The sequence below is a fragment of the Magallana gigas genome, chromosome 9 (genome assembly GCF_963853765.1).
Source record: "Magallana gigas chromosome 9, xbMagGiga1.1, whole genome shotgun sequence".
Taxonomy (NCBI): Eukaryota; Metazoa; Mollusca; class Bivalvia; order Ostreida; family Ostreidae; genus Magallana; species Magallana gigas.
The window spans coordinates 45,506,965-45,522,085 of record NC_088861.1 but is presented as its reverse complement, the minus strand read 5'-3'; the positions used below and the strand labels follow the sequence as shown (position 1 = coordinate 45,522,085).

Below are 15,121 nucleotides of genomic sequence, written 5' to 3'. Positions count from 1 at the left end.
CATTTAGCCTTTTACTGGTATCTGTTCTTCAAATCGAAACATATTATCTCAAGAGGACGTAAAACAAACAACCGTACACAGACGTCTTGGCAATACTGCCACTGTCCGATGTAAGAATTATGTTAGTAATGCCACTGAATTCCTGACTCCATGTTGTTGTGTTCGACGCCGGATTTAGAAAATGTTCCACTTTGTTTAGAAGTAATGACCGTTACTGGGATTATTTTTGACTTGATGCCTTAAGTCAGTAATGGCCTGCCCCATGCGACACCCCCCACATACACACACGCACAATGGACAAAACGCTCTACTGAATGATCTATAACAGCAGCCCATCTGGACACAGGCGCCTGGTGATATAAATTATCATCTTTTTATAGTACAATTATTCCCTAAACTATAACAAAATAATTTGTAAGAATTATAGTGGTTATAGTGGAGGGAATAATCTTATTATAAGAAGGAATATTTTTGAAGTCAGTCGCTCGTGTATCCCGAGTGAGATTTATTATTAGAACCGTATTGTGGTATTAAACGTCCAACACATGCAGTTAAGTGTAGTAAAATGTGCATCAAGAACACATAAATATATAGCATAGAATTATGATAGTTTTCCCCTGAATCGCATATCTTATATTCTAACAGTAAAAAAGAAACCGTTTATAAAAACCTCCGAACTTCATGATTGCTGATATTCATCAATCCAGAAATCTTATAATGTGTATATGCTGTACATCCAACAATTGTCTAGTAGTATATTTTTGTTGACTTACACTTGACCTCACATGCGAGTAAATATAACACTTGATTTTTTTTATACTTAAAAAAATCTTTATATATTATTTATTATCTTTGTCATTCAAAAAAATACAGCCTCCCTCATTATGTTTGGCTATGATTTCAACAGACATAAATAAACTACATTTATTTATAAAAAAACAATGGCGAGGTATACCTCGCTTGGTGGGACAAAATTTGATATGTTTATTTCAACAAATCACCGAAACGTAATACAAGAACAGTAATTATTAGGAATTATTTCTCGATCAATACAATGATTCAGCAACCGTCCCATTACATACATGTACAATTTTGACCTTGGCCTTACAATTCGATGAAAACTCTAAGACTTCCTCTCTAGGGGGTATAAATACCGGTAATCGTTTTGACCTCATAAAACGCAATCATCGCAGTTCGCTATATGACCTCATAAAGCGCAATAATAGATCAATTTTTGATATCTTAACAAGCATGGTTCATAAAACTGAGTAGTTTGGAACAAAAAATACGCATTGTCTGCAGATTAAGAAAAGCACTGTTGTAAGTAAGTGCCTCAAAACAGAGTACGCATTAAGGTGTAACATGTTCACTGCCGCAGACTGACAACCATAGCTCAGACTGCAATGTCAATATCCTATGCAGAGTTGTCCAACGTTACTCTTGAAAGTAGAGAGAGCATGGTAAAATGTACGCAGAGTACGAAACTCTATGTACCCCACCGTGATAAGTAAACCAAAGACTAACAAAGAAGCACGAATTTCAATATAGGTACACTAAAGTAGTACTTTAACTTGGTTCATTGACAATATTCAGTAGTCTTTTGAAAAGTACACTGGTTGATCATCACGTCACGTCTTGATACAAGAAATGAGGGCATCCATACAGAGATAGAACTCTGGTCAATAACGCACGTCTGAGTACACCATCCCCTCCCCGGGGGTCTGGTCTTGGGACGCCAGCCGTTCGAACACTCGCACTTTGTTCGAAACGTCGCTCTTGTTCTGATATATGGCAGCTAGATGGCCCTCGGACTTCGTGCTCGGGTAAGTCTGTTTCGCCTTGGTGTACAGCGCTGTCGGGGTGCCACCTACCGTGTGGGCTCTGACGGGCGACTCGTAGTCGTGGGACGCCTCGTCAGCCTCGTTTCCGTATAAATGGAGCTGGTCGTACATGTCAGGTTGGAAAGATTCTCCTGAAAAGAATAAGGGTTTGGTAAAAGGTTTGTACTACATACAGCAACAATGGTTAAATGGTTAAAGTTGTGCTGACGCGCCCTTTTTATTAAAAAAAAGTTATATATAGCTACATGTACATGTACTTGTGCGCAATATCAGTCAATTAGAACGTGAAAGGAAATGCAGCTATGGGAATCGCATTTATTTCTCCATTTGATATAACTTATTTCAATTTGATCACTTAATGTATAACATTTAGGTTTTATGCAATTCATGATTATCTTTGTAAGTCAGTTAATGTTTAACATTAGTTTACACAGTACCTTTAGCGGCCTTGTTCTCGAGGTAGTAGAGATCGTTATGGAAGGCGCCCCCTGTCGGCATGTCGGGGTCTATATGGGGATCGTTGATGGACTGACCGCGGTAAACCTCGCGCTGTATTATGGCCTCCTTGTCCCTGCTCCTGTTGTAAAACAAAAAGATTTAATCAAATTTTATTACCAGGATGATAATATCAAAAGTTGTTAAAAAGAGATCGCTCTTTCCTGCCATTTTTAACACAATACAAACGTTTGCAATGATTACAATGATTACAATGATACCAACATTAGTTTAAGAAAAGTTTTAATTTAATCATATACAGTAGATACACACATGTACATGTACACTGCATTCCACTATATAGAAATTACATTCTAAATAATGAGCAATTCCGTTTGATATAGGAAGTTTTTAAACAACGTTTTTGATTATATACTGTTTTACATTTACATGTATTGCATGTATATTATTATATCTTACAGATTTGCCAGCCTTATATTACATATCAAGACAATATTATAAACATTACTAATGTCATAGGAATTGTCTTTCTTCGTCAAAGAAGTCACCAAACAAACGAGAGATAACTCTAACTAGGATGAGCGGTTGCTGTATAAATTAATGTGTTCGTGTAGATTGGCGTGCCGTTTTAATATACAATCTTACATGAAATTGTAATTCCCGTTATTTTTGCGAAAACAAATTGTTGTTTTAAATCAGTATTCAATACCTTTCTACCAGATACATAAATAACATTAATTTATTTATGTCTCTGCATGCTTTTTATATATGGACCCAGTTAAAAAAAAAAATATCTGGTTGCCTACTTTTAGTAGACTTTTCAATGAATCTGTGTACAGATGTGACATATAAATCGACAATGCATTTTTTCACCCCATTTCGTCAGCTTTTAATTTAGTTGTAAATTTATATGCAAGCAAAAGAATGTTCGTTGGGTCGACAGAAGAAATTGTCGTCTTAATGCAACACAAGATCTGATCGACGACATCTGTCTTATATTCGGCAATGCTGACAAGCGTTATTATATTCTTGTAAGAACCAACTAAGAATGGTTTAATCACATATCGTTATGAATTTTTGCTTTATTCTCCACTCTCAGTATACTTTAAATGTCCATGCATTGTGACTGTATAGACTCGGTTGACACCGAGATTTCTTACTTATTTCTGCGGATCCCTAACATGACGGCTACAAATGCGGCGGCCATGACAGCTAGCACCGCCAGCACCACTCCTATGACAGCGCCCTCTGACAGCACGCCGGCGACATCACCCTCCTCCAGAGCGCCCTCTATCGGCCCTACCACGTCCCCAGGAGTTGTTGTAGGGGGCGCTATTGTCGAAGTTACCGTCGTGACTGAATTGTGGGTAAAATAGACAGTTATTTTTTATACAAAGAATCCTGTATCATCTTGAAGAAAAAAGAACAAAAAACAAGGTTTGGTGATGTACATGTCATGTATGATATTCGTCTTTATAAATACTATAACAAGACCAAATGATATTGGTGTAACGATTTTAAAAGGTTTATACCCGTAAAATGAATAACTTATTATAATATTATAATAAGTATTATCATACCCCTTGTAATTTCTGGTCATATATTTCAAATATACATATAAAGTATATGCATATTTCTATCAAAATGATATATATTATAATATTATTGTCAATATTGTACGACACAAAATCTTGTATATATGACTTTGACCTTGTATGTCGGGTTGACCTTTGCTTGACCTATACCTGCTACACAGACATCGTCCTGCAGCTGGAACCCCGGACAGCAGTACCTCTGTATGGAGTACTGGAGGCGGATCTTAATCACCTTCTTCAAAGAATACACACTGGAACAAAACAAAATGGGCCAGGTATCATAACCAATGGTGGTTTCCTGCAATATGTTTTATGCATGCAGATGTATAATATGTTTGACCAAAATCTGTTTTCAACTTCGCATCGGACGCATGTTCAACCACAAGTACTAGTACTAAGTAACCGATTACTTTCACTTCACTGTCTGACGCCAAACTTTCAATACTACAGTAACTTCCATATTTGGAAGTCTGGCTCTTCCTTCTATTTAACTTACTGATCGTAAATAAAGATATCTTACTTGCTACCACCTTGTACTAGAAAATCATGTGAACTTCAAATAAATCTGGTGATAGATCAAATAAAATGCGTTGTTTGTATAAACGTGAAAATACATTATCCTCTGAAGAGGGCTTTATTTTCTTGGTGTTTTCCCTTCTTCTAAAATTATTGTAACCCTTTTACCAAGAAGAACCGATAAACAAAATATTTTAAACAGTTTTATGATTATGCTTCATACGCTGTTGTATTGACGATGTGTCTTTCATAATTCTTCAGTATACTTACGTTTTGCAAACACCGGTAGAGGAACATCTTTTCTCTGATATTGTTTTTGTTGTTAGGTAGGTGACCTTGTGTCTGAATAAAGAGCCCGATACTTTTTAAGAAATCAAACCCAGATAACTTTCAATAATCAATGTGTTTAAGATAGCAGCAAAGTTGAATTTAATTCATGGTTTAACAGTTGTTAAAATTAAAGACAAAAACCATGAAAAAGAAGAAGAGGAGAGGAAGATGTTGATTATGATGATGATACATGTAGAGGAGGAGGATGATGTAGACATGATGATGATTATGAATTTGCCGATGATGAAGAATTTAATGATGATGAAGATTTTGATGAACAAATTGATGAAGAACTTAATGATGATGATGATGACGATGATTTGAGTTTGCTCTAAGATATTCACCCCACGAGGCGTGTACAGACATTATCCCCTGTCTGAGATAAGCATATTGTCGTCATACCAAGAAGAAGAATCATAATAAACCACCGGTCCCCCATTATGTACCCTGCAACAAAGAAAAAGGTTTATTTGCCATAAATAAATCAGTGGTAATATTCATCACACGAAGTAAATTCGGTAAACTTTGATTATCAATATAGGGGCATATCTAAAGTTCCATATCTTACGCTGTTTGATAAACTGTCTATAGGATTCTTTGGTGAACTCTTTTGAATTAGATTCTTAAACAAACTAACGCACACGGTATTCAATAGGAATTTTTCTTCATGTCATAAAAAATAAACAAAATTTTCCTTTAATTTTAACAACAGCATAATTTGAAAGTTTAATGTACTCAATAATATAAATCCATTTACTTAAAAACATTTAAACTAGAAACGTTTGTAGCGCCAAATCCAAACTGTATGATACAGAAAACTAACGTCAATTTCTAGTATAGTGCATGCACCACTCTAGTGGAACAATATCGCTCATTCACTAGTCACAGTAATAGTAACATACCATGCATACTGGTTTAAGGGTGTTATGCCATTCAAGCAATCGGATGAGAGAAATAGAATGCACCCTCCAAATAAACTCTTTTATTTAAACAAAAATAGTTTTTAAATGATAATGCAAGATTTCCCATAATTAAGCACAGTAACTAGTCAGAGAGTCTCATAGCTTATTCACGTACTAAATAAAATTAATCTTATACTGAAAGATATACTATGTTGAGGAAAGAGTTGGCAGATAATTTTCTAAACATATTTCTGTAATGAAGCACTACATGTAATTAATTAAATGACACGACACAACAAAAATATCACAGAACTGATTGAATTGCTGAATGAAATACTCAAGGGAGTACTGAGCTGGAGAAAAAGTTGATAGCACCATGTCCTAGATGTTCCACTCGAGTACATTCAGTCCCTGTTACAACAGACACCTACCAATGATCTAGTCCTCCAATGACAGTTCAGATCGTTGAGTGTATATATATATATATATATATATATATATATATATATATATATATATATATATATATATATATATATATATATATATATATATATATATATATATATATATATTACAGTTCCTGCACAAGAGCTAGACACTTACCGGTGCTACAGACATCCAATAGCAGTAATCGTGACGTGTTCGCCCAGACTTTGCCCCTATAAGTTCCGTGAGTTTTAATGTGTTTTCATTTCCTTTTATCCAATCAATTAAAATTTTATCTCGATGTTAAGGACATGCGGGGGTTATTATTTATTTGCATTCATATAATATATATACACTATTTACCAATTGTTGTTGTTTTATTTTACGCCTAATCGTCTGTACCAAACAGGCAAAAAGAAACAGTATGTGTAACAAAGTTTAAAACCCATTTCGGTAAATATTATCGCATTTTGTGTATACATATTTACATACATGTACTAGAGAAATAAATATAAATCGTATTATAGAGCTGATACTCAAAAATCCAAACTGGCATTGAAATTAAGAGATATACTGAAGTTACAAGTACTATTTAATGATTCGTATAATTCTTTTATAAAAAAAAAAATTAATATATAACTGTACAGTTGACATAGTGTTAAACTGATTGCAAAATATAAAGATTATATTATAACATTGAATAAAAATTAAACCAATGATGAATTATATTTATATTCTTTACACAGCTTGATTCCATTCATAACGACAAATATGTTCTTTTTTATTTGATTTTATCCTCATAAACACATTCTATAATCATACGACAGAATTTTCTTTTTCAATTTTTTAAAAAATACTTCATTAAAAACTTGCATGATGTATAGAAATAAAAGCCCTGAAAGACGTACGTATTAGTTGTTTGAAATCAGACCACTGTCATAATTTTAAAAATCCAAAATTTTATTTACATTTGTATAATAATAATATACGTGTGCGTATTTCATAAGACTGTATACGGTTCTGTGTTACCGTATCCTTCAGGTCAGAACACAATAAGCAGTGTTGTTATGATACCAAAATATCAGAATCTGAAAACATTGTATCAATGGGTTAAAACTAGAATGATAGGAAAGTCCGAATAGTACAGGAAAGTACGGATAGTCAGAACGTTTGAAGTAAAATTAGGGAATATACTTACAGTGCTCGTCAATTCAGTTGTGTTGATGATGAGTGAGCAATCGGATCGACCCTGGGTTTCCGGTTACGCTTCAGTGGTGGTCATTCAAAATGACACACCGGAAGTTGCGTGTGGAGAGTTGGAAGTGAATCATTTGAATGTTTAGATTTTTGTCAAACAAAAGTACTTTGCAATTGCGACTTCTAGTTTTTATTTACAGAGCTTGATCTTTTTGCTCATCGGAAAGACCCAAGAGACATGGATTAAATCTTCATGAAATTTAAACTTTATGATAAAAATAAACGACATCGGATATTTTGCGGTCATAACCACTTTGTCTCTGAACATTTGTATCCACTCAAACCCTCTTAAAAATGCAATGATCTTCCGGTCCGTGACTGCGAAGCAACTTTGTAAATAATATTTTTTAATTGTCCTTGTATTTCAAAAAGTACTAATGTAAGCACCGTTCTAAAAATAAAATCTTACTATAATTTAGCTTAAGCCTCGTCAAAAATCAAGTTTCTTGTTACCGCAGAAACATAGCTCACAAAAGCTTATTTGTAGGTTTGAATAATAAAAGTTTCGGTTTAACGAAACGAGAAAAATTAAAATGCATATGTAGGCGAATGTTGTGTTATCGTCATACAGTGAGGTAAGTCACTGAGACCTTGTTAGTAAATTAGGACACACGGATATATCTAGGTAACCAACTGTAACTCTTCCTTGTTGTGTATTCGCTGACTCTTAATGACAAACTCCCACGATGAACTTTCTTATTTGATAGTGATAATTAAAACTGCTGCCGAACCATATCTATGTATATACAGGGTTATTTTCGCAACGTTTTATTTTCGCCCTTCTACACTTGCAAACGATTTGCCCCGTCTTGAATTCGCCGAGATGCAATTGTGTTAAAAAAGATATTATTTGAAAGAATGAAATTCGCTCAGTCTTAAATTTGCCCGCAGACAACAAAGACGAAATAGGCGAAAATAAAACAGGGGCAAGTATTTCCCTGTATACGGCACTTTTATTTCATACATCACATTAAAACAGGATTCTGTAAATAGTGTGAATGTATTGACGTTTTGAAAATTTCTTTTGGAAATCAAAGCCAGTTAAAATTGTTTCCTTCTATTTTTAGGCTCCAACTTTGAACAAATTTACAACCAAACATGCATTAACAGCACTTACTTCAAAGATATTATCTTTTCACGATTCTGTATACTAGTTTATTTGCTCAATTTTACAAAAAAAAACAACTAATGCCATTCTTTAAAAAGAATATCAAATTGTGTTGGTTTGGATTATATGTGCCTTGTTTTTTTTTTGTTTTTTTGTTTTTGTTTTTTTTTTGTGGGGGGGGGGGGGTTGATGGTTTGGGGGGGGGGGGGGGTTGATGGTTTGGGGGGGGGGGGGGTTGATGGTTTGGGGGGGGGGGTTGTTTTTTGTTTATGCTTTTGTTTTTCTAAATCACTTTGTGTCCCTTCATATATGTATATTAGCAAATATATCCTAATATTACTATTGCATTCCCAAGCTTGATTTTATGTTTCTGTTATTTTCATATTTGTCCCCATACAGTCCACAATCATGGCTGTGGTAAATCAAAACGAAATGTAGCTTGTTTTTATATCAGTTAAATTAAAATTAAAACAATATGACTCCGGTTCACTCTCAGAAATGGCTCATATATCTTCTGTGCGGGATTGAAATCTTGTTTGTTTTATGCATAATTCAATGTTTTAAATTTTGTTTTACATTAATTTAACTGCCTGCTAGTACACATTATTTCTATCAACTGAAGTTTCGCTATGTCATTGATCAATTTTTGTTTGAAAATACAATAATTTGAATTTAAAAAATTTCAAACTATATGTAGCCTTCTTTTCATTTATTTTGAATTATACGAAATAAAGAATCCACAACAGTGTTTTATTAAATTAACCAGGTAATAACCAGCGCAAGCAATTTTTTTTTGATAATCTGATAATCGTAGATTATTTGGTTCTTGGCGAAAGGAATTTTAAACACACATTTTAATTCTCATTTTATTTTCCCTAATATACTAGTATCCCAATAAACAAGACGTGGTTTTTTGTTTGGAGATGAAAACCGTTCACTCAAAGAAGCTATTGCCGAGTTTGGTTGTATCTAGTGGTTTTGGAGGGGATGAACAATAAAGATAACAAAAGGACGATTTTGATGAGGAAATCTCACCATAACTTTTTGATTTAAGGATATAGCAGGTAAATTACAACTTTTAACAAAATCATTACGAAGCATGCGTTACATAGTAATCCATTTGTTTATATGTTATAGATACTCGTTCTTTTACTTTCTATTTCAGTCAATATACATTGTTATCTTAAACAATCCGGTTGTCGGCATACAGTTCAACAACAGCATGTTTATTTCTTCTTTTTTTCCATTTAGAACAGGAACAACTCAAAACCAACACAGTTTCTCACATATAGTTTTGGATTCTCTTCACTTCCCCTGTGCGGCATTCGGTCACATAGAGATTGTCTTTGCTGTCCACGCACAAACAGCGGGGGTCGTGGAGATCAAGGTATTCTATCAGTCGGAGGGGCTGTCCGTCCTGATCCAGGATGTGGATTCGGAGATGTTTGTCAGCTGTTAGGATCCGACCCTGGCCGTCTGTGGTAATGCAGCGTGGATAGAATACCTTGGTAGTAGAGGGTAGACCCGTGTATGCAAATCTGAATTTGCCTGCCTGATTGACCACCACTAACGCTCGGACGCCATTGTCAGCTACACAGATATCAGAGTTTCTGTTTTCTGTAATGTATTTAATGTAACGGCCAGAAGAATATAGAGGTTGTCCTTTGTCATCGAACTGTATGTTTTGGAGAACTGTTGAGCCAGAATAACGCACAACTTTTGTTTACTCATCATCATCGCTAATTGTGATAACCAGGAGGTCACCAGAGGAGGTACTGCAGACACCACGTGGTCGCCAGTCCCGTAGTCTGATTGGTTGTATCTGTTCATTCTTCACTGTGTTTACAGTTCTGTCTTTGAAATCAGTATACACTAGATCTCCACTCCTTGTCACTGCTATGTCAGATGGCTTGTTCCCTGAATTGGTTGGAATGGACTTAACTAGTTCTCCTCGAAGATTGAAGAGTTTCATGATTTTGTCATCACCACATGTCCATAGTTCCCTATCATTCAAGCAGGACACACTGTATATGTTTTCGTACCCCGTGTTAATGACTGTTACAGGATTGGGTATTTCTATATCTAAGTTTTCAGGGAAAGAAGTCTTAATTTCTTGGGTCAAATTGTTGTAAGAATGCTCTACTGCTACTGTTGTGAATGATAATGCTGACAGGGAACCAAACAGTTCAATAATTCTTTCTGAGTTGATTTCTCGAGGTGTGAATTTGGGTAAAGTAACTGTGATTTTGGGGGGTAATTCTTTGAATTCAGCGTTCTTGGATGTATATCTTAACAGTAGGGGGACATCATTAGAATCGAAAATTTTCTTTAAATCAGCAACGTTCTGTGTGATTTCAGAAATTGTACGTGTGATTTCAGCTTCCTGTTTACCGAGACAAGCCTGATAATTTGAATCCGTTTCAGCGAGTTTTTCCTTCCATATAGCTATTATTTTGTCTATTTCTCTGTGTAAGCCCTCCCCCTGTTTGTCAATAAATGTTGTCAACTCTCGTGAATTCCTATCAGTGGCGTAACTAGAGCTAGAATGAAGTATAGGCACCAACTACGGCGAGGGGTCTGGGGGCCACTCAAAGCCCCCAGCGGGTCCAGGGCAGCGCCCTCGTAGGAGGTTCAGGGGGGCGAAGCCCCCCGACGGAAAACGGATTTCATGTTTTATAGAACCAGGGATATATACGTCCCTGATAAAACACACAGGAACAAATTTTAGGCACTTTTCGCACATAAAATTTTGAGTTTTTTTTAAAGATTTTTTTTTGTAATAAAAAGGCAAAAAACATTTTTTAATACAATCCAACATTGTTTTCACCAGCAGTCTTTTTTTATAAGCGTTATCAAAGTGAATGGCGGGAAGAAGAACGGAAAATAAAAAAAGGGCAAATGCCCATTCGGTTTCATCGTAAAATACAATTTTGAATTTATTTAACCAATTAAATCAATTCAAATTTATCATAATACAAGTTTGCAAAAGCACATTTTCTAAATAAATTCAGTTTTTATTATGTTTAACAAACGATAGAGAAAATACATTACCTTAAATTTTGGTGGAATCGAACCCACAACATAAAAACCCTACTTATAGAAGGTTAGCTAATGTCTAGTGCTATAACTTATGAGCCATTTTATACACAACAAAGTAGATTGCTTAAATATTACGCGTGCCTTGAACTTTTGCCACGAATTTACGGACTTGAATTATTTTTTTCAAAACGTTTAATTGTTGAGATACAAAATGGTATTTTTATTGTATAGTGGGTCATCTCTCCACGTTTTTGTTGATTGAAATCGGTTTGTTTTTCATAAAACTTTAATTAGTCTATGAGAAAAATATGGAGCAGAGACTCACTACATAATAGAAAAGACCTTTAAGTTGTAAAAAAAATGACACTATTGGGAGTTTTGATAAACGTATACGCCTGTTTAAGTCAACATATACCAAGTATTGAACATATTTTTAAAAAGGTTAAACACCGATGATATGTTAAATATTTATTGTTTTAGATATTTTTTTTAAAAATCAGATTTATTGATATTTAAATTTTTCGGTATCTTTTCCGTCCGTGCATAAATATTTTACACGCCTTATCCACCCATCTTCTTACACTAAAGCTGTTATCTCTCTCTATAGTTTAGTTTACTATTAAAGGGAAAACATTAAAACTTTGTAATTGAATGTCATAATTCAAAAACAGTTATAATGGTTACTTTAAATTTTGATAATAATAAGAAAACAGATATATTGCTTTGTTGTTTTTTTAAAGTAGTACATTATGTTACACGAAGTTAATTTAAGGCGTCTATTTTTATTAGCCGCAAATTTGTCAATGATAGTCGAGATCGCAATATGCCTCGATGTATGAATATGATTTTAAACATTTCATCCAGTGTTCTTACTTTTGGTTTATTGCCCGACATGTTTTTCACTGCCGGATTGACTGCGCAATAATTAGCATCATCGATGTCACATATTTGTGACCTTAAACAATCAGAGTTATGAAATAGGAAAAAGAAAGATATTTGCTGTGTGCTTTTTTTTTAAATTTTTTTTTAAATGTGACATTTTAACATTTTTAATTTTTGGTCTTAAAGTCATGTGTAGGCACGTGCCTTAAGTGCCTAACGGCAGCTACGCCACTGCCTATGTAGATCATATTTCTTTGCTTTAATGTCTGATGCAATTTCTCGATATATGGGGAAAAGAGATTGTTCCAACTCCACTAAATCTCTTTGCATTGCCCGCTTTTTCACTTTCTTAATGTTTTCCAAAATACCGATAACATCATGATTTTGATGTTTCTTGGAGGAGATACACTGCCCGCAGATATAAATACCACAGTGTCCACAATGAAGCATACAATGTACATTCACGTGTGTTTGGCATTTGGGATACATCAGAGAGGAACGATTCTGATTGGCTGATTCAACTTTATGTTCCGTCATGTGCTTATCCGCGCAATCTTTGCACATATTGAGGTGGCAATATTTACAGTTTATGGTAGCCATACAAGCTTGACACAAGGAACAACGGATAACGGCCTGGGGGCTGCCCAGCGTATCCATGGCTATGGACCTAAATGTAAACTATGGATAAAAGGAATCTGAAAAATGAAGAACCGCTAGTTAAAGGATTGGATCTTCAGAATACCTAAAAACATCATAGATTTGTCCATAATGATGTTATATAAATCATGAACCATAAAATACATACTTTATTAATTAAATGGTTTTCATCAGCACGTAAAAACATTAATATTATCTGCCTTATTTTAATACACTAACCTGTGGTCTGTTTAAACACATAGATCTATCCACCGCCACTGGTTTCAGATAAAATGCTTTTTTTTCTTCTCCTGCCTCAGTACATGTATCTGAGTTCAGACGTTGACATTGTGATTCTCACACAATGCACAAGGTTAAATATTTTGTTAAGATATGGAGTGGTTTTTAAAAAGTCCATGTTATGTCATTTTTTGTTACAGTATTCGCTTTTGGTTTCGCTCTCCTTTATATATTCATTTCAGTTTCTAATTCTATGGAGTCCTTGAGCATTGTAAGTTGACCTTGAATTACGTCCTGAAGGTGAAAAAAATGTTTTATTGAATTTGTTCCGAGAGAGTCAGAAACCTCTTATTATATGAAATATTATCTTTCTTATAAGCAACGTAAAAATTAAAAAGAATAATTTAGGGCATTTAAAGGGAGTGTTACTTATGATCTTGATAACATCCATATATAGATTTAGTTTAAAGTTATCTTGTCAATGTGTATCAGAATTTACAGATAATATTATTCAACGCATTATACAGCGTTTGCTATTATGACTGCCTTTCGCACGCAGCTACTCTGTACAGTATTTGTTGGTTTCTAAATACACTTCATATGAGCAGAGAGAGAGAGAGAGAGAGAGAGAGAGAGAGAGAGAGAGTTTGTTTTCAGTACCCTGCGTATTAGTACCAATATCCCATGAAAACACTTACCTGATATGGAGAATTTTGGAGAAATCTATCTGTTGTACTTAGACATCTCCTTTGTTGGGGCCAGCATCTATCTGTATTTGGTCGTGCCTTATCATCTGGCCAATTATAACAACTCCACCGGTGTTATTAATGTACTGCACTGTACCGTTTCCTTCCTTTACCATCCTGACCACTTGGCTAGAATCCGTACATACTGTGCTGTTTCCATTCTTTACCTTCTTTTCCTCTTCATAGGAATCCATGCATATCACACAACAACACACAGAGAGAGAGAGAGAGAGAGAGAGAGAGAGAGAGAGAGAGAGAGAGAGAGAGAGAGAGAGAGAGAGAGGGTAATCATTAAAATATGATCGCAGATTCTTATTTGTCACTCGACGTTTCATAGATATTTCATAGAACGTATATTTCATAGAACATTACATTCGTGGGTTGTAGCTAAAAACATTAAGTGAACAAGAAAGACATTTCGTCGGTAACTTGTTCGGTTACAGGTAACTTACGTGTTATTTCTATGGTAAGTGATGTGGCCAGTATTGACCGACTGTAGTTTAATTAAATTGATAAATGCAATCCGTAAATTCAACATTGTTTTAGAGAAATGATTTTTTGGGAAGGGTAGGAGTGACTGTCTTCATTTTTGCGCATAGTTGACCTATAATGAAAGAAATTATATATATATATATATATATATATATATATATATATATATATATATATATATATATAGTAAAACGCGGATAGAGCGAAGTCCTACAGACCAGAGTTACTTCCCCTAATCCACAATTCTTTTACAATAATAATTACAATGTATAGCGAATTCGGTATATATCCTTTTTTCTTTTGTGTTTATTGAGGCATGAAATAGAATTCCTATATTGTCATAGGATAAATTAATGGATTTATGGGGAAATAAATCCATTCAAATGTTTGTGTGTAACTGGCATTGCTAAGTTCTTTTAACTTTAAAGCATTTAGTTGTTAAACATGTGAGTTTCGTTATCCTTAACTTCTGCGGGACCAAAAATCAACTAGCTATATTCGTCAATTCGTTATAACAGAGTCCGTTATCACCGTAAAACGTTTGCAAGGACTGGTTTGTTTGTTAGTTTTATTTGTTGTTTAAGGTGGATCACTTTGATATGAATCGTATTGATTTGAAACCTGTCTGTTAAGCGTGCGTTGTTTGTCATCA

General features: G+C 34.5%; 2 protein-coding genes across 3 annotated transcripts; both read right to left on the bottom strand.

The window, feature by feature from the left end:
• Positions 1–825: 825 nt before the first annotated feature.
• LOC105322057 (uncharacterized) lies at positions 826–7,419 on the bottom strand. 2 transcript variants are annotated; one of them, XM_034478057.2, is made up of 8 exons: positions 7,268–7,339; positions 6,433–6,465; positions 5,083–5,185; positions 4,679–4,750; positions 4,043–4,143; positions 3,458–3,653; positions 2,279–2,418; positions 826–1,972 (listed from the first exon to the last, which is right to left on the bottom strand). In XM_034478057.2, exons 3-8 carry the CDS (start codon positions 5,175–5,177, stop codon positions 1,680–1,682), a joined length of 897 nt encoding a protein of 298 aa, XP_034333948.2. In that variant the 5' UTR covers positions 5,178–5,185; positions 6,433–6,465; positions 7,268–7,339; the 3' UTR covers positions 826–1,679. The 2 variants fall into 2 exon arrangements, with proteins under 2 accessions (XP_034333948.2, XP_034333947.2); XM_034478056.2 differs by lacking the exon at positions 6,433–6,465 and having other exon boundaries at positions 7,268–7,419.
• Positions 7,420–9,310: 1,891 nt separating this feature from the next.
• LOC105322058 (uncharacterized) lies at positions 9,311–14,131 on the bottom strand. The gene is made up of 4 exons (XM_066071008.1): positions 13,892–14,131; positions 13,232–13,525; positions 12,591–13,050; positions 9,311–10,953 (listed from the first exon to the last, which is right to left on the bottom strand). The coding sequence occupies exons 3-4, from the start codon at positions 13,010–13,012 to the stop codon at positions 10,158–10,160; spliced, it is 1,218 nt and encodes a 405-aa protein (XP_065927080.1). The 5' UTR covers positions 13,013–13,050; positions 13,232–13,525; positions 13,892–14,131; the 3' UTR covers positions 9,311–10,157.
• Between the last annotated feature and the right edge of the window lie 990 nt (positions 14,132–15,121).